We start from the raw sequence: 27,173 nt of genomic DNA on the forward strand, positions 1-27,173 counted from the left end.
ACTTCATCAGTCCTCTGTGTGAAGAGACTAAATAAAAACAACAAAAGAAGCTTCGAGAGTGTGTCAAGGTGTGCTTTTCCTCTCCTTTAATTATGGCCAATTTTGGACCTAGATTAAGCAGAAGATGAAGTCCTGCCTCAGTTAACTGGAAGTCATTGAAAACAGACAATAACTTGTCTCTCCACAAGATCATTATAGTATTTAACTATAATGACAGGTTTTCTCAGAAGCTTCTCAGGAACATTAACTCGGAAAGCCGACTACATCTGACTGTGACATAAATGTCATTGTTTCACATCAAGTGGTATTTCAGAAGCATATTTCAGAGTAAAGAGAAATCAAAATGGAAGTAAAGGAGATAAACAGAGGGTAATATTTAGGCTACTCTTTTCTGTAGAATTTAAGGAAAGCTTTTGCTTCTCAGTCTTACATGATAAGGTAAAGCAATAAGCTTATACAGTACATGACATGGTGGTTCTATTCTTTAGGTCTGTTTGCTCTTTTGTTTTGTTTACATGTCAGCACTCTTGCTTCTGTTGCAATTGATTACAGCGGGTATGGAAGTGGAACTGACATACTTCCCTATTTCAAGTGTTTATTTTCAGTAGAGAGCAGTAGCCTGGCATTTAATGAGACATGATGTTTGTAATGGGAGAGGATTGACGGTTGAGGTTCATGGCCCAGGGGACTGTGTCTTTGTGTCTCAGCGTTCTCCGTTTTCCTCTGTCATGGCTAACAGTTAAACCGAGCATTGAACAATGGATGCATACGGCATTTGGCCTCTCAGAGCCCCGAGTGGGAGTGAGTAATGGGGGTTTAAAGATCAGGCTTCTGCTTTTTTACAAAACAGCTTTCTTATCCTCTGCGTCTCTTCGTTAATTAGGTCTCGACTCATCTAGTCATCTAGTAATATTTTCTTTGGTGCAATATAGTCCCATACAATGCCTGTGTATCTTCATTAATAATAAAATAATTATTTGTCTAATAATAATAATAATATATATATAGTAGTCAACATCAAAGTTATACATGAATTTTGAACAATACCCGTTCTTTTTTTAGGACAAATTTGATGAACTTTTTTGATCCACTTCAAATGTTGATTACTGTATATAGCTATGCATAAATCATCAAATAAATCATTAAAAATATTAACTTAAATTACAATTAAATTACAATTACAGTCAGGAAATTTAATTTAATTAAGCTATTGCATTTGTCTTAACAATTGCATCTCAATAGCATCTAAAGATGACAAAAAGTGAAAGGCTACTTTGTAAGTTAATTAAATCACTTTGAATTCACCTTCTGCTACTTTGGTTTATCAGTCGCTTCATTGTATACGCAGACGAGAACAAACACAGTACTATAGTGAATCTGTGCCAGTTAATGAATTAACACCATCCCCCCATAACAGCCCTGTCTGGTGCTGGCTGGGCCCATAGACTGTAAAAACATGGCTGGGTCTCAACCATTTTTTTACAGTCTCACCACATGATGTAGTCTAACACAACTGCTTTATTTAAATAAAATGACAAATGAAGGTTCCTCCGCTAATTAATAACTATTTCTGTAGTTGCAAACCATCCATCATACTGTATACGTTTGCTCTTGCATTACTGAGCAGCAAAAAAATAAAAAAATAAACACTTTTAGATTTATAGGGGCAGACTTTATGTATTTAGCTTGTAAAGCCTCCTCTCCTTACAATGAAGTGTTTATTAGCATTGCTGACATACAAAATCACCCACAAATCACTTTGGAAAAAGGTTAAATTTATAAGTTACCTGATTCAGGCCTCGACAGAATTGAAGTATTAATGTGAGCAAAGGATATGCCAGAATAAAACCAAGTTATTCGAAGTATATATAATATTGTTTTTTACCCTGATTTATTATCAGTTACTGTGAGTTTTGAATCGAGGCCAACGATTACGTAATAAGTAACACATTCATTGAGGGGCGGTTACCTTGGAAACTATCCTGCGTTTTCCAAACTGGGAAGCGACCAATGGCGGGATTTGGCTCATACTATTATTTGCAGGATTGGGGGTGTTCACACTGTGTGCAGACATCCTGACCCGCTTTCTTGTCCTGCTTTTTTCAAATGTATTTTATATTGTAAGAACATGTTTAGTAAATATAAACATATATTTGTGTTGTAAATTAAAGCACATGTTACCGCTGACGTTCTATTTTTCAACCACAATGACATTGCACCCTCATATTTTATGGTTTGATAATGGTATATTCCCCGCAGAAATTCAATTCGCTATCAGTGTTCACTGTTCATGAAAATGTAGGTACTCTCACTTTTTGTCTCAAAGACATTTCAGCTATTAACTAAATTCATACGCTACAATCCAGTTTGCATTTCACCTGTTTGATGTCTACTTTGGAAACGCTGCAGTGTCGCTTCTGAGGTGAGTGATAAATAAATAAATGTATGAATTATACACAAGAAGACTGTCAATTTATGCTGGTCAAATGATCGTTGCGTATGGAATATTCGAAATAAAAAATGAAGCAAACTAATGCTGAAAAGACATTCTAACTGTTTAATCTTTAGGTTTAGGGGATTTTTCACATAATGCTGGCGAAGTATTAAACTCACAGTTTGTTGTTTAAAATTATTATTGAGCACATTCAGTTCAAGCAAATGTTATTACTAATTCTTATATCAGTGAATGGTATCAGGATATTTGTTCGTTTGAATCGGTTCACAAATGGTCTGAGGATTCGTTCAATGATTCGTGCAAAGTCTTTTTCAGCGAAGCGATTTAAGTACATTTTAATATTGTTTAATGTAAAGGCAGATGATATTTGTGTTCTTGCCGACTATGAACTGAGATATATTAGTACAATTTACGTGAACGTTATGCCACTCCGTGATCCCAGGAGCCGCGTGATGACGTAAATAAAAGAATCCCTGAATCTTTTGCTTTAAAATGAACTGTTCGAAGGAACCGATTCGCGGCCCTTTATTGCAGGATGTCAGTGTTGCAGCCGACCTAGGCTTTGAAAATGATAAAAGTGGAGCCCAAGGGCGAGTCCTGGGGTTAAGGTTTACCACACACATTCTCCGATAGTGATTTAACCTTGACTGTAGCACTGCTCATTGAAGAAACAAAATAGCTGCACAGAAGTAGAAGTGACAGGTGCTTCCTATCTGTTTCTTTTGCACTATTTTTGTATTTAAATGACGGCTGTGGGTGGATAGAGCATATTTTGTTAATAAGGAAACTTGACTACTAGATTGTGATAGGCCTTGTTTGGATAAATGTGCTTGTGCGTCTGCGTGTTTTAGTCACCAAACCAAGTGAAACAGATCACAATATGAACAGATAATATAAGTTAATTTAGGAAGACAGATTGGCATTGTTTTGTTTTAATGTACACATACTTTTTATAATGTTCTGACCTGATTCCACTGCAAAGGAAAATTGAAAGGGGATTAGTTTAGGCTTAGAGTATGTTTTTGTTATTCCCTGTTAGTTGATAGCCTGGGCGTTATCATTTCGTGTCTGTCTAAATACTGAATTGCATGATGTTGACCTTTTTGTACACGATAAGTCTTAAAGCATGTAAAAAAAAACAAAAAACGTGAACAGCTATTCATGTCTGTGTATTATTGCACTAGTGCCCCTTTTTGCCCCTCTTTGTGGTATTATTACTAAAATGTTAAATTTAGATGTCTTTCTACATTAGAAAGACGTCATTTCTGTCATCAGCACAGTCCGCAATTTTTTGTTTGTGCATAGTTCATGTGCAAGTGATTTGAGTGCTCACTAGGCAGTGAGCATGCAGTGAATGCATACATTTTTGAAGGGCATGTGCGCTAGAAGCAGTGGAATGCGGAAGTAAATCCAGGCCTAAGAAGTATTTGGATGGAGAAAAGACCCTCAGCACCCCACCATATGTGGCAAAAGATTGTCCACTCTTCAGTTGAGTTTTAGTGCTGGTGTGATGTCAGTTCGGAAATCATCCCCCATAGTGTTGGGAAATATGGGATCTGTCTGGATGTCATAACGCAGTCTTCATGGATGACTTCATGGTGTTCTCTATCTCTTCTGGTTGTGCTTTGTGAATTTCCAGGATGACTGCTGCTCCGTGCCGCAAGTCAAATTCCAATTTGGGAATTTAGTCAGCGGTGAGTGAGTAGAGGTCTATCAGCAGAGATAGAGAGGGGGCAGTTACTGTTACTGTTAAGTAAAGGTTAGTATGCATGTAGTCTGTGTATTCTCTGTAGCAAAGTCTGTTTTTCTGAAACCATACACACACACACAACCTCAACCACAGACTAGCCACTGGGTCCTACGCTAGTTAGTTTGCAAACCATGTGAAGAACCACCGTCTCTCTCGCAGTGATTGTTGACAGTCTGACTGCCTCAAGGCTCCAGTGAATATAAAATGATAATTTGCTCAGCAGAGTTCAGAGGATTAGAGAGAGTATCTGAGACATTTTGGGTCCTCAGAGTGATCTCATAAAATTTCCTAAAACCATAAAATGTTTCTGATAGTTCACGTTAGTCAAGCTGATCCACTCTCAGCTGATCCACGTCTACCTATAGGAATACGACGCCTATCACTGTATACATATAAGCTCCTTCAGTATTATCAGCAGCTATCGTGTTTCTCTGGAGCTCATTACCCTCCTCCATCCCCAGCTCCTCCTCTTGTCCAGTCAGGATTTGGCATTCTGATTCCCCCTGAATCAGACTAAAATTCTCTAATCATGTTGTACATTAAAATTAATTAATGCTATCTGCAATACATTCATGTTGGTTCTGTCCTCCCTGATTGCTGCTCTCCCTGCTCTTATAGGCTGCCCATAACAGAACCATACCGCCAATCCAAACTGTGTGCTAACTGTCAATCGTATTTGACGATATTGGTCCTGACAGAATTTTTGGGAAAAGTGTTTAAATTAGTGAATAGGTGTCAATCAGTTTCTTAATAGTTGATGTGTTGTTAACAACGTAAACACACAATAGCCACAGCAGAATATGATGCTGACTGTGACGCTGTTCCTTTTGAACCACATAATGTTTTATTTGAAAGGCTAGAATTTGTTTGCCATTCACAGTTACACATGAGGTTTTTGTATAATGTTGCCAAATATAAAGTTGAAATTACCATTTTAAATCTTAACTCATTTTATGGGCTTTCCATATAATATAGACATCTTGAACCAATGTCCCTATTTGTTTCCCTCTCCAATAACCAAAAAATGCTTTTTGAAACTTATAGTCTGACTGGTTTAAAACTTATTGTCTGGCCATAAGAAGCTGATGCTTTTCTCTCAGAATCTTTTTAACCACAACCCCTATAAGTTTATTATGGACTTCAGAAGTGGTTGCTGATCAACAAATATTTGTAGCCTATATTTTATATTTTAACTGCTAGTGTAAACCTAAATAGCGTCTATTGTTGACTTTTATAATTAAGTGCTTCAAACTGCAAATCAGTTTTGATAAAGAGCATCTGCTAAATTAATAAATGTAAATATTTTATTTTATTCAGAGAAAAACATCCTGACAGTATGAGCATTGAAATTACAGAAATATAAAATTCTAGCATTGTCCACAAATATGATCAACCATACAAACAGTTTAAAAAAAAAGTCTGTTATTTTTATCTCTGGATGATGCTTTTGACCCATAAGAAGTTTGCCACATCAACCGCCCACATGCATTTACTAAATACAGCTTCCTCAAGTTTGGACTTAAGAACGTGACCAAGCTTTTCTCTTTTCTTCACACACTCTTCTAAATCTCCAGTTTTTTTTTCTCTGAGGAATGTGAGTTGGCTCTTTCCAGCCTCTCCCTAGAAAACTGCCCTCCCAAGATAAACAGCCCTAGTCCAGCCAGCCCTCCGCCCTCCGCCCTTCCCAGAGGTCTGTGTTTTCCCTCCAGCACGTGAGAGAGTGGACTCCTCCTCTGTATGGCACTGTGACTGAAAGTTCACTAACCCTATGGTAAATCTATGGTATTGACTTGGTTGGCGTCTATAACAAACAGTTTAACCTTGTTTCAGTGAGTGAAGTAGGTGCTATTTCAGACAATCCTTTCAATGCCGCCCACTTATAACCAGGCCTACACAGAATTCAGCAGAAAGCTCTCCATATTTCTGCATAATTGGAAATTCTATAGTTTCCATTCTGCAGAATTTCATGCAAAAACTGGCTCAGATTCCGTCAGGACCTGCTTTTAATGCCGCTTTTGAGTTCAGAGGGAATTGAACTGTTATCTGTCTCTATTCTAGCCTTTGATAAAGAATGTAACCCACATGCAAATTTGAACCGCTTATTCAAATGTAGCTAAGTATGTAAACAGTTTATGGTAGGTGATCTCACCTCACTTTGGTTTTATTGAGTCATTTTCATCACTGTTTGATTAATCAGTTGATCAGGCATGTTTATGTGCACATGTGCGTGTTCACAGAGGGGTGTGTGTATGTATTTGTGACAATTTAGTGGTGTGAAAGCCCGTTTAGACATGTCTGTGTGCAATATGAGTTGTAAAAGGAGATGTTCGTATTTGACCCTTTGTGTGTGTGTGTGTATGTGTGTGTGTGTGTGTGTGTGTGTGTGTGTGTGTGTGTGTGTGTGTGTGTGTGTGTGTGTGTGTCTCGCTCCGAGCCTACAGCGTGGTCTGTTATCTTCAGAATAAGAGATGGGCAGGAGTAGTAATCCTGCACTGCCTCATAATCCTCTCTTTCAAAGACACTGGCATTCTTCAGCAGCTCAGACGAGCACCCAAACAGATCAGTGCTGACAGCATTGCCAATGTGGCACACAGGGCAGCCAGGCTCTTAAACATTAGCGTTGATCCTGCAGCATAAGCAGCATTAATGTAAACACTTCAGGAACTTGGGCTGGGGATGAAGTTACAACGTAAAGGTCAAAGATCAGAGGTCTTCATATCTGCATGGAGTTTGAAGATATATATAAAAGTAGAAAAAGAAATCTGATGGCAGACATAAGAGGAACTCAATGGTCATTGACTCTTGTTGATGAAAGTGCAGCATGCAAACAATAATTAGGCTACATAACATGATTAACTAGTGTAGCCTATGTCAACAATTCAATAGTAGTTCAGACTAGAGGTGTTTTAATTCATGTTAAAGGTTGTATCTGATTTTAGGCCCACATTTTTTTTATCACATTCATCTAATCTTTCCTAACGATCCGCTAGCTGCCCACCCCATAAGCATGCCGTCAAAAAAACGCGTCTCTGTAGGCAGCCTAGGCTCTGAGATCTGCACACAAAAACAATTGGTTTCACCAACCACTCAAAACCAAAACAAAGTGTTCCAACCAATCACTGACAGGGGGAGGGTGTTGTGAGGTTTTGAGCCAGTTTCTTCTTCAGCTCCGACTTCGCGTGCAGCCGTGCACGAGCACAAAGCCTCACAGCACCCTCCCCCTGTCAGTGATTGGTTGGAACACTATTTGTTTTGGTTTTGAGTTGTTGGTGAAACCAATTGTTTTTGTGTGCAGATCTCAGAGCCTAGGCTGCCTACAGAGACGCGTTTTTTGACGGCATGCTTATGGGGCGGGCAGCTAGCGGATCGTTAGGAAAGATTAGATGAATGTGATAAAAAAATGTTGGGCCTGAAATCACTGATACAACCTTTAATATGGAGGACTCTGAATACCATTTATACGTATACCCTATTTTTTAATTACATAAATAAATTTGACTAAGAAATCGAATTGGAGTGTTAATTAAAACACAGTCCGCTGTGTTTTGGTGCATTTGGGTTTTTTAATCAATTTATTTTAATTTAGTCTAGTTTTATGTATTTTGCATTGATGATAACAGAGACTGAAACTAGGACTGCAGAATCAGATACAAACTGTAAACAAAACAGTGCGAGCGTTTGCTTACCATTTTGAATATCAATCATGCTGATCACTTTCTTCATTCCAGACGGCTAATGTAATGAAAATATTTGATATATATATATATATATATATATATATATATATATATATATATATATATATATATATATATATATACACTACTGTTCAAAAGTTTGGGGTCAGTAAGATTTTTAATGTTTTTAAAAGAAGTATCTTCTGCTCACCAAGGCTGCATTAATTTGATAAAAAACAATAAAAAAAAACAGTAATATTGTGAAATATTATGACAATTTAAAATGACTTTTCTATTTTAATATATTTTAAACTGTATTATTCCTGTGATCAAAGCTGAATTTTCAGCATCATTACTCCAGTCTTCAGTGTCACATGATCCTTCAGAAATCATTCTAATATGATGATTTGATGCTCAAGAAACATTCATTATTATTATCAATGTTGAAAACAGTTGTGTACAATTTTTTTTCAAAATTCTTTGATGAATAGAAAGTTCAAAAGAACAGCATTTATTTAAAATAGAATATTTTCTAACATTATAAATGTCTTTACTGTAACTTTTGATCAGTTTAACTCATCCTTGATGAATAAAAGTATTGATTTATTTTATTTATTTCCCCCAAAAATTAAATTAAAATTCTTACTGACCCCAAACTTTTGAACGGTAGTGTTTAATGTTACAAAAGCTTTAGATTTCAGATAAATGCTGTTCTTTTGAACTTTCTATTCATCAAAGAATTAAAAAAAAAATTGTACACAACTGTTTTCAACATTGATAATAATAATGAATGTTTCTTGAGCATCAAATCATCATATTAGAATGATTTCTGAAGGATCATGTGACACTGAAGACTGGAGTAATGATGCTGAAAATTCAGCTTTGATCACAGGAATAAATTACACTTTACTGTATATTCACATAGAAAACAGCTGTTTTAAATTGGAATAATATTTCACAATATTACTGTTTTTGTTTGTATTTTTAATCAAATAAATGCAGCCTTGGTGAGCAGAAGATACTTCTTTTAAAAACATTAAAAATCTTACTGACCCCAAACTTTTGAACGGTAGTGTATATATACTGTATATTTAAAAAAAAAAATAATATAAATTATATAATATATGTAGTAATGGCAGGACAAGTGTTGTAACAAAAATGTTTGTTGCTTATCATCGTCTTTATCACACTATCACTGTTTTCAGTGAATGTAATCATTGTTTATAGACAGTAAAATGTTGCAACACCTTGAGTTTAGCCTGTTTTATTTTCACAAGCCAGGGGTGCACATCTGTGTCACAAATGTGACATGCAACTCAATGTGCAGATATGCTTCAGTTACCTGTATAGACAGTGTTTTCGCACATCGTCAGATTTTATCTGTTAAATTATGCACAACAGTTAATCGTCATTCTGTCATTAACACCCTTATATTTCAGACTTTTGGTAGCATCTGCTCGATTCACTTCCCTCAAAACAGATAGAGCGCCAGCCATTCCCATAGAGATCTGTTACCATAGCCACAGGCACACATTCTGTGGGTATTGTGTTTACGGTGGGACTCAGGTATGCCCCCATGGCATGAGAGTGTTGGTTTCAAAGGCAACCAAATGGAGACGATTGGGGTAAGAATCCACACCTGGACTTGACTGAATGAATAGACCCAGAGAGGAGGAGCTATTATGGTCAGACTTGTTTATTTGTTGTGCATCTGGATGGCAGATGTTATCTCTTTTCAGGAGAACTTTCACCTTCCCAAAATGGTGGTCTGCCAAACCAAACCTCATTCAACCACTCCTTAAATAATCCGGTTAATCATACTTAAAAAATGGAGAGGTGGAGTCTCCAAAGTGAGTTTGAGGTGTCCGACACTGGCGTGTAAGTGAAAATTAAGTGTTGCTTCACAACTTTCATTCTTTCCGTCCTTCTGAGTTGGATACAGTCCACTCCCTGCTCTTACGGGATTTTGCGGAATGAACTTGTTTTTTGAGGGCGATGCTCAACCCAGACTCATATTCTGAGTGCCGAGAAACCACAATTTATTCTTAGCCGTCTGCTTCCAAGAACAGAAACAGACATACCAGATGATTCTCTCCAGTCTTTCTCAGGTAATTCCTTTGAGATCTTCCTGAAATTGTCCAACCGAATGATGGGATATCCTTATGGCCACCACTGCTTGTCTTTCTTTTTTCTGGAGCACCTTGTTTACTTTGATGAAGCCGACAGACACTCTTATATCATTTCCTCTCGTAGTCTAGGTGGAATGCTGGAAAGGATTATTAAGAAGTGTTTTGGGAAATGACTGCCATAAATATCCTGGAGGTGAACTCCAATGGGAAACCACTCGAGCTGAGACCAAGAATAGGCAAAGAATTTGTGGTGGAAATATGGTGGAAGCATGTACTGAGGTGTATGAATGAATGAATTTGGTCATGTGTCCGTTGGGAAGTGTCGTGCTTCCTGGTTGTATTTCTCCAGCCCTGCTCTGTCTGAAAGAGTTGGCTGGGAGGAGCTATCTAGGAAAGAGGGAGGAGGAGAAGTATTTGAGTTGCCATCTCAGTCGCGCTCACACACACAGACTCACACACACATTCACTGGAGCGCTGCTGACTCTCTGCTGAGCTCCGTTCTTCATAAGGGTCTACAGCTTGAGAGCTTCGTCCTGCTTTCGGAAAACACTTGTCCTGGTAAGTTAAGCAACCCGTAACAGAGATGGTACAGTAATCTATTTACTAGTGGACTTGTCAAATTCTTTCTGAAATTAGTTTGTGTTGACTATGTATGTGAGATATCTGTTGAACTCTGGCTTTGTATTAGTTATTCTTCTTAAGATTTTATTATCATCAATTGTATTTGCAATAACAGTGAAACTTGTGAAAGACTTGTCCTCGGCTCTCATTTCATCATTATTTATGAAGGATGTGAGTCTCTAATGAGTCTTATTTGAGCGTGCTGGGACTGGACTGATTACCTAGTACGTAATGGTTGTTTATATGGGATCTGTAAGAATCGTGTGAGAGTATGGGTGAGTTCAGGTTTTAGGCAAATAAAATACAGATAAACTCCAGGTATTTTCCCATCTCATTAGGGCTTTTATTAAAACAGTGAATGATTGTCGCTTTGAGCTCAGTTGTTAGATTGAGTTGGTTTTTGTGGGTGCTAAATGTTGTTTTGTGACATTGTTAGGAATAAACCAAAATTAAAATTCTGGTGAATATATATTTATTTTTTTATAAAGCTGATCATTATTTTCATGTCATGGCTGTTTAATATATTGGATGATATTAAAAATATATAAATAAAAAATTAAATGCATTTTGAATAATACAAGTGAATGTAGGAATCATAACATTATAACTGTATAAAATGTTTTAACATTATTATCAATACAAATATTTTCATGTTATGGCCAATAACCATTAAATGGCAGATATTAAAAGTTTAAACTACTTTGTTAAAATAAAACACTAAAAATGATTTGTTTTAAATGCTGCAAGGCATCACAGCATTTTTATGTACAGTATAAAAAATGGACATTCGTTTTGAGATTTGCTAAAGATTACATTTAACAATGTTATTAAATAAGTGATTTTAAAGATTCACTTTAAGTGAGCTTTAGATGACCGCAAAAGCTGTCTAAATGTAAAAATAGAGGAAAGGAGCGTGCTAAATAAAAAATTCAACATTGAACAAAAACGTGATCTGATATATTGTGCATCCCTAAGATGGATGGTGTCAAAACAATAGTGTCTGGGAAATGAGGAACTGAGAGCGTGTAACAACAACTTTGAGCTATGTCATATTGTCAGCATATTCATGGAGGAAAAGATCTCTATCTATCTATCTCCCTCTCTGAGATCCATTAACATTCCTGGCTTGGTTATTGGTCAAACTGGGTTAATAGGTGACCTCTGCTTATGTATGTTTAGAGGCTGTGTTTGTGTTGTGCGCTAGTTTTTGTAAACGTAGTTACTAGTTGTTTGTTGTTCTTTTGTTTTTGTGTGTGTGTGTGTGTGTGTGTGTGTGTGTGACTGTGGGAAAGCGGAATTGGTAGCTGCGGTGGAAGAAGGTAAAAACAACACTCTGGGCTGAGGCTTAAACCATCTCATCTTTGTGATTACACACTGTGTCCACACGTATATGCTTTTGTGTGTCTGTTTCTCTGTTAGCAGACACCTAGGCTGTAATTCTGTGCAGATGTGAGTGTGTATGTTTAGTGAGTGGCATATCTCTGCATTACTTTGTCAGGCCTGAGGCAGGCCACAGGGTCAGGGTCCATTTAAAGGACCTGGGGGTCATGGATTCCTGAGATGAATCTGACATGGACAAGGTTGCCATGGTTGTAATTAGGCGATGATCAGGCCATTTTGCTTGACCGGTATGACAGCAAGTTGCATCTCTCTTTTCACCCCTGACAGTGCTGTGAGGATGTTGCCAAGGCAATTGAACAGTACTGGAATAAGAGTTTAAAGTGTCTTCTGATGCCACAGTGTCCTTCCTTAAATGTGCAGCTGGTACAGAGCTTCATCTGGGGGAAACGGTAAATCACTAATAATCGTGTAAGTGACAGATCACCCAGGCCTCTGGGGTCAGATACATCTGTGCTGCCTGCGTTTAACCCTGATCTGAAAACTCCAGGGATATGATTTGATCTAATCTGGTTTTCTTTGATTTGAAGTTTTAAAGTGATGGACGAAGGGAAATGTGGAGAATTTATGGTAAAAGTGAGGCTGGCCCATGACGGACAGATTGCTCTCATCTGATTATCTTATTATAGTCAACATGAGAGATGAAGGAATAGACCGATCACATTTTCTGCTTGTTACCTTTCTAACAAGCCTCTGTGACACATAACCATTATTATGTTATCCTACTTTTGTACGTTTTTCTACTAATGATAAATTCGTATTTGGGGCAAGCCAATTAAATAATTTTAACTAAAAGGGATAGTTCTCCCAAAAATGAAAATTTTGTCGTGATTTACTCAAGTTGTTTCAAACCTGTATGAGTTTCTTTCTTCTGTTGAACACAAAAGAAGATATTTTAAAGAATGTTGGTAATGAAACAGTTGACGGTAGCCATTGACATCCATAGTAGGAAAGAAAATATGTTCTTTGAACATATGTAAAAATGTTTTTTGTTCAACAGGAACTCAAGTTAGGTTTGGAACAACATGAGGGTGAGCAAATGAGGATTTTTAGAAGAACTATCCCTTTACTAACCTTATGTTCGTCCGTTTTAAGATTATCCAGACTGGATTTCAGGATTGTTTTTTCTTTTTGTATTATTTATACCCTTTTTGGCCTAAAATCTGCATCCCCAAAATTATATAAATATTATAGAAAAGATATACAAGATATATAAAGATATATAAGATAAATCAAATATTTAATTAATAAATACTATTATTCATCATCATAAATAAATTCATTCATAAATGAAATATTATTAGGGCTGCAACAATTAACTGTTAATAAAATAATGTGTTTGTTTTTCTTTTATTAACTTTTAAAACGGTGATTTTAAACTGCTTTTTTGCTTCAGATTTGCTGACAAACTGTTGTTGTTTTTAATAACGTAACGTTAAGGCTTTAAAAAAAAAAAAAATTCACATAATGTATAACTAGGGTTGGGTACCGAAACCGATATGGAACCGGTACCTAAGTAACTGGTATGTAACCGGACAGAATCAAAACGCAGATTTCGGTGCCACTTAAATGCCTCAGCTGTCGGTTGAAATATCTGCCCTCTGGTTCTCCGAACCGGACTTAAGAAGCATCATCACCGCATGTGATCGCTAGTTAACCCTTTGACGCGTACAGTCGTTCAGATCGCGTGATCATCAACTTCTAAATTCAAATCTTTGTTTGAATTTACAACATTCATAGTTAGTAAAATACACACTGATGTCTATGGAAATGTCAATAACAATCCTTTCAATTATAAATTGATGACGTGTTTAGATACACATTGTGTTGGTAACTATAAAATTTACTCTATTCTTCTCACACTTCACCAGCCATGAACACGTCAATTCATCCACTTCTCCCCAAATACATTAAAGTAAATGTATTTCGGGAGAAGTGGATGAATTGACGTGTTGACAGATACAATTCTCTGAACTGTGGTGCGTTGGCTACTAACATAGCGCCCATTGTTCGTTATAGATCAGCAGTTGATCTATTGTATTGATCATCAATTAACATGAATCATGATCATTATAAAGGTTTCTTAAATAACAAAACACATTCACTTACATGTACAGTATTTAAGAATAAAAATATCAGCCAAGGACTGACTGACATAACGCAACCAATCACAGTTCGTTAATTATTCATTCAAGAACGTTGTGCAAGTTTACTGAAACAATAGAGCCGCGAACCTCACATACTTTTGAAAATCCAGCCTTCAGTTGATCCTGATGAGCGCTCGTTGTCAGTTGTAAACATGATGGTGTTGTTCTTCCACAAGGGGTTTCGCGTCACTGCATTTAAAGCTGCATTCCGTAACTTTTTTGGGGTTAAAAATTGTCCTAAATAAATTGAGTAAGTACATAACCAGCCAGTGTTCAAAACGATCTGCTTGCCTTAGCTCGATTCAAAACGGTAAGCTTGTAATAATGTTTTTAATTCCAGTGGTACTGGTGGATTTCTGCGGGAAATTCGAGCATGTCTTTGCGTCATTACGTCACATCTGTACACATAAATAATGTGTCCCAGCTAGTAGGCTATATTGCGTGTGAGGATGTTGGAGGTGGAGATTTATAGACTTTTCTCATAACACTTGATATAATTAAACTTATCAATTTGATGGCGGATCCAGAAAGGTTCAAACGACAATCACCAGTGACAACTGGAGATTCACCCGCTGAAAAAAAATGCAAAAGACTTAATTCGGACTTCGGAGTGGCTAGAGAAAAAAAAGAGACTACAACCGGGCCCATGCGAAAACAAGGATAAATATCGGAAGGGCATTAAATGTAGTCACGCAATGCTGATGTTGTTAACATTAACAATTTGAGAACAAAGTATAATTTTGCACGGTTTTACGTGATATGATAAGCGATCGTTAGATTTAATCAGCGTGATTTACTGCAATGCTTTTTTCCCTTAGTTGGTCAGAATAAAAGTGGATGTTACTTACTTGTTAAGATAATATTTTCCGGTGAAAATTCTTATGTTGGTCATACTTCCAAAAAGTAGAATCTGTGATTCCGAATGCCAGGATCCACACCTGCGCGGCGACTGACATCCGCACATTCTCCTCAAAACATTGGATTCATCCGCGCTGTGCCGTGCCGAGGCACAATCCACGCAAAGTTGATAATTCCTCAAATAACTGCAATTGCAGATTTCGAACAGAGATGGCGACAAAGAGGAAAAACTACAGACTGCAGCTTTAAGGTGATGCATTCTAAAATAACGCTCACCTTGTGCAGGACATGCAATAAGTCAGGAGAGGTGTCGTATTTGGCCAGAGAAGTAAAAAAACGTGAAAATAATTGCTGAAATCTAAAGCTAGTTTGTAGCATACCAAGAATACAGACTACTGTTAGTAGGCTACTGTAGTGTTATTTAGTGTTAAATTATTGTATTTGGGTTAGGTAGCTTAGTTTTTAATGTGAATTTATGTAAATTTGTTGTTTTGTATTTAGACTACTTATGTTTATATATTTACTTAAAAAATTGTATATATTCAATTTTGAGAATTTATTTATTTTATTTTTTTCAACAATAAACCCTTCTTTGATGTCATTCACCATCGTATTGAGGCTCTCTTTTTTTTTTCTTTTTTTTCTTTTTTTTTTTTTTATCGGTTCAGGCACCATTTAGACACTGGTACCGTTTTAAAAGTATCGATTTGGCACCGGTATCGAAAAAAAAAACAGACTATTGTATATCACCCTACATGGATACTTTCACTATATTTGTTGTCAACCTTGGACACTGGAATAGCATGTTTTTGTAAATTTGTAAATGTAATTTTTATCTGATTAACCAAAGAAATACTTGACAGGTTAATTGATTACCAAAATAATTGTTAGGTACAGCCCTATATATTATTTACATTTGTATATTAATTATAAATATGCTATAATCATTATTTTAAAACAACCGAAGTCTGTTATGCCCCCATGTAGTTGGGTAAACTGTGAGTGTAAGAAATGGCACTAAGGGCAACTGTATTTACATCTCTTTAGGGATGCACATGTTGGCTGTAATAATGGGAGATGAATGATGATATTATCCTGAGGGCTCATTCAGACATTCAATGTTAACGTTAGTTGTATCCTGGTCTAGCTGTGGGACGTTTAGTACAATACCAGGCTCTGTCTAATGATGTTGTGTTGAGAGGTCATCCTGGTCTGCTGTGGACGGAGGGGAAACAGCTGTGCTGTGGTTTGCCACACATTGAGAAGAGAAGGCTGTTTAAAACTCTTTATAACCGGCTGTTCCCTCGCCGATAGAGCTTTGTGGTGGTTATTGATGGAGGCAGTGTGAAAGGTTATCAGGCTAAAGGCTTGAATCCTCTGGGGCGTCTTTATCGCGGTCGCTGAGGTGAGTTGAGTGAGAGGTGTGACTCTGTCAGTGCAGTAAAAGCCGTCTGGGAAAACCCTTGGGAATGATGCTAGTTAGCTTGTACTTACACCTAACACCTACAGTGTAGTGCAAGAGGTCAAATCTTTAAGTGAACGGTCCCACAAATGAGGTTCATCTGTCGGCCACATCCAAACAAAGCTGTTACTGCTGAAACAAGCCGTTATCAATAAATCAATTGATAACTGAAATATATAACTACTTGTTGCTGAATAGGAGGGCTCGTCCAAAATTCATCTTATCTGACTCTCCTTATGTGCAGAGGTGATATTTGCCTCACCGTGACTCTTTATACATGGGGTTGTGATGGTCTCTGCCCGAGTTGGATTTACACATTCCTTCTCTCTTTTCCTTACATAACTTCCTCTCATGTCAGCAGGATGGCTCATGTTGCCAGTTTGGAGGGATTCCTGAATTCCGTCATTACTCATAGTGACGTCAGATCTTCTGCGCCCAATCCTTGTTCAATATCTGAGAAGATTCACAGGAACTTCCTGGAATATTGACACGTTAAATCAATGATGAAAAGCATGTAGTGTCAGCCTGTGAGGAACAGGAACGTAACTGTAACATTGCACAGGTGACTCAGCCTCAGAGTGAATCCCTTCGGGCTGCTAGGAGCAGGAAATGTTGGTTTTGATCTGTTTAGAGCTGTCAGCATCGCCATTTCTATTCTTCCCTTCCATAGCAAAGCACAGTAACTATACATTTAGTTTTGGGTTATGACTGAAATTCGGTCACCATGATCTACCAAGTGACAAAAGTGTGAGAATTGATAATTAATTCATCAGAATTCAATACAAAGCAGTATATTTTGTGTCCTTCATTAAAAACAGATGGAAAAAAATATGATTTCATCTAGTTTTTAAAGCATATTTGGCTTTTAAAAGGGTTCAAAACCCTTAAACCCAAGTTAAATTTTTGCACTTAACACACGTGCTATGAACATGATGCCTCAAATTGTGCAGTTTGTTGAGGAAAAAATGTGACGTCATGTTTCTAGCTAAAACTTTTCTACCTGGAAGATGATCAAACGTGAATCATATTTTTTTATTTTTTTCATTTTTTATTTTTTATTTGAGTCAGTAAGCTACCTAGCAACCCCCCAGAACACCCTAGCATCCACATAGCAATGGACTGAAGAAATCTTTGACCACCATAGCAACACCTTGACATTGTGATGATGAGATAAGCACCACTCAACTTATCTTTAGAAAACTACATTTACATTTAGTCATTTAGCAGACGCCTTTGTCCAAAGCGACTTACAAATGAGGACTACATTAAGCGTGTCGTCGGGAAGAGGCAAAAACAACTAAAGAAGTGCTCAAAATACAAAGTTCTGGCATTGCTCAGAGTAGCATAAGCCAGACAAGGGAGGATTAAAGGAAAAGGAAAGAATATATTATTATTATTATTTTTTATTTTTTTTTATTATTATTTTTTTAATGAGGTTAAGTGCTCACAGAAGAGATGAGTTTTCAGTTGTCTTTTGAATGTTGTCAGGGATTCTGCATTCCGGATGAGGGTGGGGAGATCATTCCACCAGCATGGAACCGGGAATGAGAATGTTCTCTGGCTCTCCCCACGTCCTCAGCGCTCCGGGTCCAGTTGGCTCAGCGCTGAAATGCTTCTGTTATCTCAATCAGGTCATACCACGCTTGTGCCCAAAGCTGTGGGCTGTTCGTCTTTTTGTATTACATGTATTACACTGTAAAATCTAATTAGTTGGACTTACTTAAAAAAAGCATGCAAACCGATTGCCTTAAAAAAACAAAACAAGTGAAATAGGAATAGTATGTGGTACTGACAAATGCTTAGTTAGTATAGTTCACTTACACAAGAGTTCTAGTAACTAAAAAAGAACTGTAGAGAGTGCTTGATAATTTACTTTAAATAAAATATAATTGTTACCATTGTTGTGTTTTGCAGGCTGAATGTCGAAGTTTGTGTGACTCAAGGATGATCAATTGCAAGATTGTCACAAATCTACCCAATTAAAAGTTTCACAAGGTGTTTAGGACATAACTGTTAGCAACAACATTATAAAAGATCATTAATTGACATAAAATATAGTAACGTTATACATCATTCATATCTATATACACTTCTCCTCCTTTGAAACCGAATAACTGATTTCTTATTGCAATCGGTGCATCAATGGGAAGAGAATTACAATAGTATAAATGAAGTTCCAAGTGCCCAACCAAAGGGATCACTAATCGCCATAATGGTGACTAAAACATTTTAGGAAAATCAACATCAATTTATGAAGTTAGCTTGTGCGATGTTCTCTCAAATTTTTCAGTTGTATTAAAATATCAACATTCAAGATGACTTTGGGAAATGAGTGAATGCAAACAGAGAAAATTAACTGCAGAAGTGGAGGAAATGAGTGAAAAGTCCATTAAGATTTCCCCCGCCTCAAAAACCACACTCAAACCAATCAATTAATCTTAACTTGGGTTTTCTTAGTAAATAAAACAGTATGTGAATAGTGCAGATTACTAGATTTTTACAATTAAGTTAAGACATTAAGTAAAGTTAACTAAAAAGTGTTAGTTAGAATCACTGTTGGATTTTACAGTACATGCCTTTTGAATGGACTTCTCCTTTAGAATATAACAATAACTATTTAATAACTATCTCACTCTTTATCTGTTTTTTAGATATCTATCCTGACCCACATCCCTATCTCTCTCTCCCTCACTTTCTCTCTTTCATCTTCTATTCCTTGTTCTTTTTATTTTCCCCTCTCACGTGTATCTTTCATGTTGGGCCTGTTGTCGCAGCAGTAATTGATAGATATCCTTAAAGTAGCAGATCCCTTTCAGTCACGCAGAATTCCCCTCTAATTACATTGCGGAGTTTCTTTCAGCCAAAATTAGTGAGGTCATTTTGTACTTTGTCCCTACAGCTGTAGACCGCCGCTCCATTGGTTTTTAGGAATAGCTTATTTGCATCACATTTTCCTCCATGTAGTGTACTGTCATTAAATCATTAAACACTAATAAAATGAACATTGGAAATGATACATCCATTCGAGTTTAAAAACACCCACAAAAACATCACTCTAAGATACCGTGCTCAAGCCGTTAGCAAACATTTTCCATTCACGTTTTTGCAGCCCAACCAACAGTCCAGTACACCACTAAACACTGTGGGGAACATTACATCAGCTCTCAGAAATCAAGACCAAGATCTTTATTTTGTGCCCAGAAAGGTTTGCTTTGGAGATGCCTGTGCGTTTCTGTGGTTGTGGCAGTCTGCCGTGGGTGTGTGTGGCTCTAAGTGTGTGTATTCCTGGCTCTCCCCACGTCCTCAGTGTTCCGGGTCCAGTTGGCTCAGCGCTGAAATGCTTCTGTTATCTCAATCAGTTCACACCACGCTTGTGCCCAAAGCTGTGGGCTGTCCGTGCCACCCTCGCTGCTGTGGCCCTCACATTCCACTGTGTGTCTGCTTCTGTTTGGGGATATTATTTTACAGGAGAAGTAAACACTTTAATGGTTTTTTGGGGATCACTGTCTGCTGTAAGATGAAAGTGATTTCCACTCCAGTTGGACAGAGTATATCATTGCTGTAAACAGTGGTTCTCAGCTGTCGGGTTGCAACCCAAAATTGGGAACCAAGTTCTGCTTATTACAGTCTGCACAGGAGAACTGTATGTTTTACTCATTCAAAGATCAGGTTAAGTCATTATGTACAATATCGGTACCCATATTATCGGCCCAAAACTCTTGATTTAATAACACTGCTAAATATAATCTTTAGCAAATCTCAAAATAAATATAACTTTTTCATAAAAGTTCATATAATATGATGCCTGAATTCATTTGTAGCATTTAAATAGACTTTTAGTGTATTTGTTTTAACAAAATAGTATAGACTTTTAATATCACCAAATTAAATGTTATCAGACAGCCATACAATGAAAATACTGGTATCTGATGACTTAACAAGCCTAGAATTTCTGCTAGCTCTCATTGTTTATCCATATTTGTCCCTGTAAGCCCTCATGCTTGTGGCCTAGGGATGCACTGAAATTCTGGGCCGAAACCAAAAATTCTAGATGCTCTTTGCCAAAAAAACAAAATTATTAAAAAAAAAATATATATAAAATATATATTTATTTATTTATTTATTATTAGAAATTTCATGTCGGCACATTATTTGAGCGGACTTTGCTTTTCCGATGAGCATGAGCGGTACATGAGTGCAGCGTTCTCATGGGCCGTGAGCAACTGAGCGGAGCACACATGCGTAGAGTGAAATATTGAGCAGAGCGTCACACCGCGCAGTGATAACGGCTAGAGTGAGAGTGAAGCTTTCTGGCCATAAAACTCAAATGCCATTTTCGGTGGGTGAAATTTCCATGCATCCCTAGTGGTCTATGGTCCCTGTCTGTGGAAGAGCTTTCCTCTATGTTGGTGTCTGGTAAAGGCCAGTGTAGAACTGGTGAATGCAAAGATGTGGAGGGGAAGGAATGATGATCCATTTTGGCTTTTGGACACTAGAGCTGCCTCACCCCTAGCAGCATAGCAGGATCCTGAGCAACTGTGCTTTCTATTAAAAGCTTGGCCATTGAGAGACAGGTGTGTGTGTGTGTGTGTGTGTGTGTGTGTGTGTGTGTGTGTGTGTGTGTGTGTGTGTGTGTGTGTGTGTGTGTGTGTGTGTGTGTGGATCATCATCTAAATGCACCACAGAATTTGACCTGGATAAGCATTTATTCCATTACTCTGTCCATAAGCCTCTTATAAGACACAATAACAGATAGATAGAAGCATGCCAAGCATGTTTAAATGGTTCTGTTTCCATAGTAATGGAAACACCACAACACTAGACATTTCTCAATGCCAGTGCTAACCCACTTTTAACTTACCTGTCACTCTGCTGTTTCAGTCTCGTGGCAACGTATGAGATGAGTCACGGATCTGAATGATTCAGAAACCAGAATGGAATCATTAGTAGGAACAATTAAAGTGTTTAAAAGCAAATCATCCTGCAGGGTCATTTCGACGGGGACCCCTTCACAAAATTTAGTTCAGGGCCCCCAGAAGTGTAGGACCAGCACTGTTATTCTTCTAGTTTTTTACCTATAGCCAAAGTGCAGTAAACGGTCAAACCTATGCTACAAACCTGTGTGTTTATAATTAGAACAATACTTCAAAACAATTTGGTAGGAAATACTAGTTTGCAATATAAAACAAAAAATAAATTGAAGCGAATGACACCGAAAGCCAGACAAACAAATTAGGTATGTTTGATTTGAAGCAGCACCGAGCAGAATGACGTACCGCAAGAGTCATCTGTATTTTTTTTACTGACAAGTTTTTAAACTGACTAGTTATGTTATTGAACCACTTCACTTGAACTGAGGCAGCAACGGTGATCTGTTATGCCACATCTAAAAGTGGTAAGACATTGTTTCATATCAAATGAAAACAAAGCACAAAGCTTATTGCGAATGAATGGATGGGAGACATGCTGCAAATCATGTTTAGTTCATGCATCAACTGAAAATACCATTCTTCAGATTCTTGGGATTTAAGAATCGATTTTGGTTAATCAAAATGAGAATTTGAGGAAAAAAACAAGTAATCAATATTTTTAACCCAGCCCTAATAATTATCATAACATTAAAGTTAAATGAATCACCACTTGAAACCTGTTTTACTTGCATAATGTGTGAAAAACAGGATATTTAAAGAGCAAAAAAATCTCGAGCATGAGAGATTTTAAAACAAAAGCTATATGTAATTATCCATTAGCCTGTGTAGCCTAAGTGACGGCAGCAGAAAAGGAAAGTCGTTTCAAAGGAAGAGCAAGCTACTACATTTTGACAATTTACAAAGCCACACAATTTTACTATGTGGAAGAACATGCACTGATAAAATGTTCACAATAATACCAGGAACATACATTAAAAAAGGAAATGGGGTCAACTTTTATTTTATGTTGGAAATTATTGCAGTGTAAGCCAATGAGCTCATTTAAGCAATTGAGGCTATTTATTGTTCAGTCTTTTGGGGCGAATGTCAGTAAGGTTATTAACAGTTTTCTCTAAAGGCGTTTCACACTGTTCTGTAATTAGAGTTTAAGACTATATTTAGGTTTTAAAGTGAACTGTTGCTTGGTAAGAGAATATGTCTATCTTTCTATTGTACTGAGTCTTTTCTATCTTATTAGTGGAAGAAAGGGAGGGGGAGCGTAACGAGGATGAGGGCCCAGACACAAAGTCATGCTATAAAAAGATTAATTAAAAATGTGTATTTGACTATAATGATGATGATGGCGAGAAATGGCAAGGAACAAGCCTCTCAGCGCTCTTGATGATGTAATCCAAACCTTTAATGCAGTAACAAAAAGAAGAATGTGGAAGGGAAAAATTGCCTTCACTCCCCTGACACTGAGGATCAAGAGAATATGAAAGCATTATAAGTTGTGAAGACATAGAGAGAGTGAGAGAGCTAAATTTGAGCCAGAGCCGATTTGAGAGCAATTCTCTTGTCTGTGTATAGTCTGACAGTAAGAGGGTTTTACTACATTATATGAAACTAGCTTGTCTGAGTCAAGCTGTGTGGATGCTCATGAGTGTTTCAGACAGATTTAAATAAGTCTTGGCTCAGATCTAGTCTGAGACCAGAATATAAAACATGATAATCTGCCTATAATGTACTCTAAAGACACTACACAATGTGCCTTTGTGCGCTTATGAACACTGAACAAGTGGAAAGCAGGGCATTTAAATATTTTCATAAAACGCTACTGTTTGATGTAATTGAATGTAAAAGATTGCAGCTGTTCTTTTGCTCTGCTCTTTTCTTTTTTGTTTCTTTTCAAAGAATCACATTTGAATGAAAATTCAGTAGGAGTGTTTGTTGTGAGTGGGGGGAAGGGTGCAATTGGTCAGAGTTCCAATCCTCGGCCAATCGGAGATCATCTGCTGGCTTACTCCTTTCTCCTCCTCTAGTGCATGCAACACTTTTCTCTTTCCTGATTGGCTGCTCACACATGCAGCATCTGGAGGCTTTACGAGTGTAGTGGGAGGGGCCAGACAGTGCATTAAAACCAAACGTCTGCCCCCATTCGCTTTAGAGTACTCCAGTATCTGTTCTGTGTGGAGCAGAGGGAGTGAAAGGAGGTCCTCTCTTTGCCTACCCATGTCTGACAGCATCTCTCTCTCTCTCTCCTTCCTCCAGGAAAACAGTGCAGGATTACAAGAAAAAGAGTTTCAAGTTTTCAAGGAGTGTTTTACAAGTCTGAAACATCTGGAGATTGAAAGGAAAGGACTGAGCCACCGTGCTTCACCAAAACTATTCTGCTAACCTTTCAGCTGCGAAGAGCTCACTTCAGGATCTGCCCGTCCTGGTGGGTCACTCAGCCGGACTGATGTGGAATGCAACCCTTTATGACCCCATCCCATCGGCCTCTATTCAATGAGCCGGACTCGGGAGAGAGCAGATAATAGACGTAAGAGGCCGGCACACAAAAAGAGTGAAGTAACAGCAGCAGGAGTGTTCAGACTGGTAAGAAAGTTAAAGGGGTCATTGAAGGTGGGAAAAAAGAGCTTAAAATACAAAGAAGAAGGAATAAAGAGACCAGTGACTACAAAAGTCTTTCTTGGGACTGCAAGACATTCTTGATCGCAAAGAAAACTTTGACCCTTAGTCATTTCACCTCTTAAATTAATCCCACTGCTACCCATCATGCCAGTGGAGACCCTCCGTCCTACAGATGGCCGTCTTACTGGGGGTCCCTTCACTTCTGCCATGCCTTTCCGTATCCTCAATAAAGGCCCTGACTACTTCCGCAGAGCGCCCGAGACAGGAACACGGAAGCTGAGTGCAGTTGAGCGCCTGGAAGCGGACAAGGCCAAGTACGTAAAGAGTCAGCAAGTAGCACTCACTAGACAAGAACCTGTAAAACCCCCAATCATCCGCAAACCACTGTTATCACCAAGCATGATGATGCAATGCAGAATAAACACTCCACCAGCGAGGAAGATTACCCGGCGCCTACTTGAGGCAGAGAACGGACCGGACCATGGCATGAGCAGAGGACCGCAACTCAACCTGGAAGTACTGAATAATCTAATCAATGTCTGCGATGGGCCGCTTGCATCCTCCCCTACCCCCTCCTCTCCTTCTCCATCAGGCTCCTCTCCCTCTTCTGGGGGTCACAGTGTTGGCAGTGGACAATCTGCAGAACCTCAACACTATACCAACTTCAAAGCACACCTTGCCTCAACGCCCAACTCCTCTCGCACCTCCTCTCCTCTTAACAATCAATCCTCACCTGCAGAACCCAGCCGAAGGCCGCCTCCGGTCCCAGCCAGAGCTCCCAGATTGGTACCACAAGGTAGTTATGGACCACCCAACTCTGTAACTGTGCGGCGGGTGGATGTGCGGCCACAGGCCGAGAGCAGAAAACCTAAAAGATTGCCTCTACAACCCAAACCTAGACAAACCCAAGTAGCTCAACCACAGATAGCCCAGCCACAGGCGCCTCCCACACCTCTTGCTCAGCTGCAACCTTCGGCAGCACACCCTCCATCCCCCTTCATACCCACCAGCCCGCTGTTTCTGCGACCTGGCATTCTACCCCCGGCTTCTCCCGCTTTCACCCGCCTGTCTTCAGCCAGCTCTCGAGGGTCACGTCCAGGTTCAAGTCGGAAGCACCCCTCCCTCCATCGGTCCAAGTCAGACTTGAGCGACCGCTACTCACGGGCCACAGCTGACCTGGAGCGTTTCTTCAACTACTGTGGGCTGGACCCAGGTGAGGTGGAAGGAATGGGTGGCGTGGAGCGTTTCGCTCGGGCCAATTCGGACATTGTTTCAGTCTCCAAGCTCCGCAGCGTCAGTACGTCTAGCTCAGAGTGCAGGGATGGTGGGGATGGACGGCAAGGGGAAGAGGAAGATGACGATGGGCCCATCAAGCCCAGTGAGCGGGTTCCTTACGGCATCTCAGTCATCGAGAGGAATGCACGCGTCATTAAGTGGCTCTATGGTATCCGACAAGCACGGGATGCCTCACAAAACATCTCCAATGTCTAGAAGCTTCTCTCTGGCTGTCTATCTACCCAGGAGTACCAGACATAGACAATATAAATGGAACAGAGACTTGTTATAGCATCCAGCTGATGTCTATAACACACACCTAATATTTATTACGTTCTTGTTTGAAGGCTGTTTGTATTTGCCTTAATAAAAGGATAATGTTCATGATGTTTGTTACATAGAATTTACATGGACATCCTGTTGTTTTTCGAGCGTCTGATGTTCTGCAAGAATGACGTACCTCCAAATGCGGAATACTACAGACTCTCAGCACTGTGACTTTGATACATTTTGATTTAAGCAATAAGACTAATGCTAAAGGCACTAACAGTGATTGAATGGATGATGATTTTGATTAAGAAGGTAGCAGTCGATCTGCTGTGCTGGTGCTGTTCAGGTACAAAGTCTTTATTAAACAGCAGTACTGTGGGACCCGTGGCCTAAGCTAATTCCTCTAGGAACCATTGTGTTTATAATATTGGAAATGAAGCAGGTACTTTCTAGTTTTAGAAATCTTTGTATTGGTTGAAGAATTGAAGAATGATTGAAGCTATTTAGGATGCTTGTTTATGAGGTCATCATTTGGTGTCGATTGTAGTAAGACCTCAGGGATATGTTTATTAAGCCACACCTAGAACAGACACCGCAAAGTCCTACCAGTACACGCATATAGAAACTGAGATGCACACAAACCCTTGCTCACTGTTCACACACTTTTGCTCCATAGGTGTCAAATTCACAAGTGCGTCAGATGTTTGGTGTAGATGTTTTTGAAGGCAAGACTACGATACTGTGAAGAATTCAGAGCTTCCACAGAGGCACTGCTCCTCTGCAAACATGGCTGATAGACTGTTATTGTTGAATATAAGTTTAGACATTCAAAATATAAGCATGTGAGAGCCTCTTGTCAGCATGCACATGTGGATGTTCAGCTTTATTATATGGCAAAGCACAGTTGCACGATGTGCACTCAAACATGCATTCCAAAACATGGACATACATTCCATTCAGCTTAATGTTTATGTATGATTTGTGTGGGTTTTGTTTGATTGTAACTGTTCCTTCTGCCTGTTTCTTTGTTTGGGAGAGGTTATGTTGTGTAAGACAAGTAAAGTGTGAGAGCTGACAGAACTGAGAGAGAGTGTTTGGCTCAATACTCTCAGGGGAATCAAAGCTGTTAACTCTGTTAACAGAGTTTTTGCATTTTAAAGTAAAAAAAGAAAAGCCTTACAAATTATTTTGATAGAATTTGATTGTCATAAAGTCATGAGGGCCACACAAATGTTTACTTTTGGTTGACAGTTTTTAAGAGAAAGTTTTGCTTTATTAAAAGCATAATAATCAAGTTTTTATTTTCAACGAATTGTGCAATCTAAATATAGCCATAAATGCATGAAAAAGGTAACGCAAAGCATTTGAATACATTAAATACATTGCTCTGCAGTACATTCAGAAATAATACACACAAAGGTACAAACCCTCAAACATTTCAGCACAGTGGTTAACAGTGGTTATTAAAGTTGGAGGGTACATGGTGGATCTGCTCGCTCCCTGAAGTTTACAGTTGACCCGGAAAGAGTCGAATGCAAAACCGGTCTTTTGAAGATGTCAATAAAGAGATGATGTTTTTGAAAACAA

General features: G+C 38.4%; 1 protein-coding gene across 3 annotated transcripts; it reads left to right on the top strand.

Moving 5' to 3' along the window:
* The first annotated feature begins 2,291 nt into the window (after positions 1 to 2,291).
* On the top strand, positions 2,292 to 27,173 carry LOC309480218 (protein FAM110A). 3 transcript variants are annotated; one of them, XM_082144629.1, is made up of 2 exons: positions 2,292 to 2,422; positions 23,679 to 27,173. In XM_082144629.1, the coding sequence occupies exon 2, from the start codon at positions 24,186 to 24,188 to the stop codon at positions 25,530 to 25,532; it is 1,347 nt and encodes a 448-aa protein (XP_082000755.1). In that variant the 5' UTR covers positions 2,292 to 2,422; positions 23,679 to 24,185; the 3' UTR covers positions 25,533 to 27,173. The 3 variants fall into 3 exon arrangements, with proteins under 3 accessions (XP_082000755.1, XP_082000753.1, XP_082000754.1); XM_082144627.1 differs by lacking the exon at positions 2,292 to 2,422 and adding an exon at positions 9,039 to 10,569; XM_082144628.1 differs by lacking the exon at positions 2,292 to 2,422 and adding an exon at positions 9,039 to 9,990.

The sequence above is a fragment of the Leuciscus leuciscus genome (genome assembly GCF_965113295.1).
Source record: "Leuciscus leuciscus genome assembly, chromosome: 18".
Taxonomy (NCBI): domain Eukaryota; kingdom Metazoa; phylum Chordata; class Actinopteri; order Cypriniformes; family Leuciscidae; genus Leuciscus; species Leuciscus leuciscus.

Excerpts from the sequence above, each read along its gene's own strand:
- LOC309480218 (XM_082144629.1), top strand. The coding sequence starts at position 24,186 with ATGCCAGTGGAGACCCTCCGTCCTACAGATGGCCGTCTTACTGGGGGT.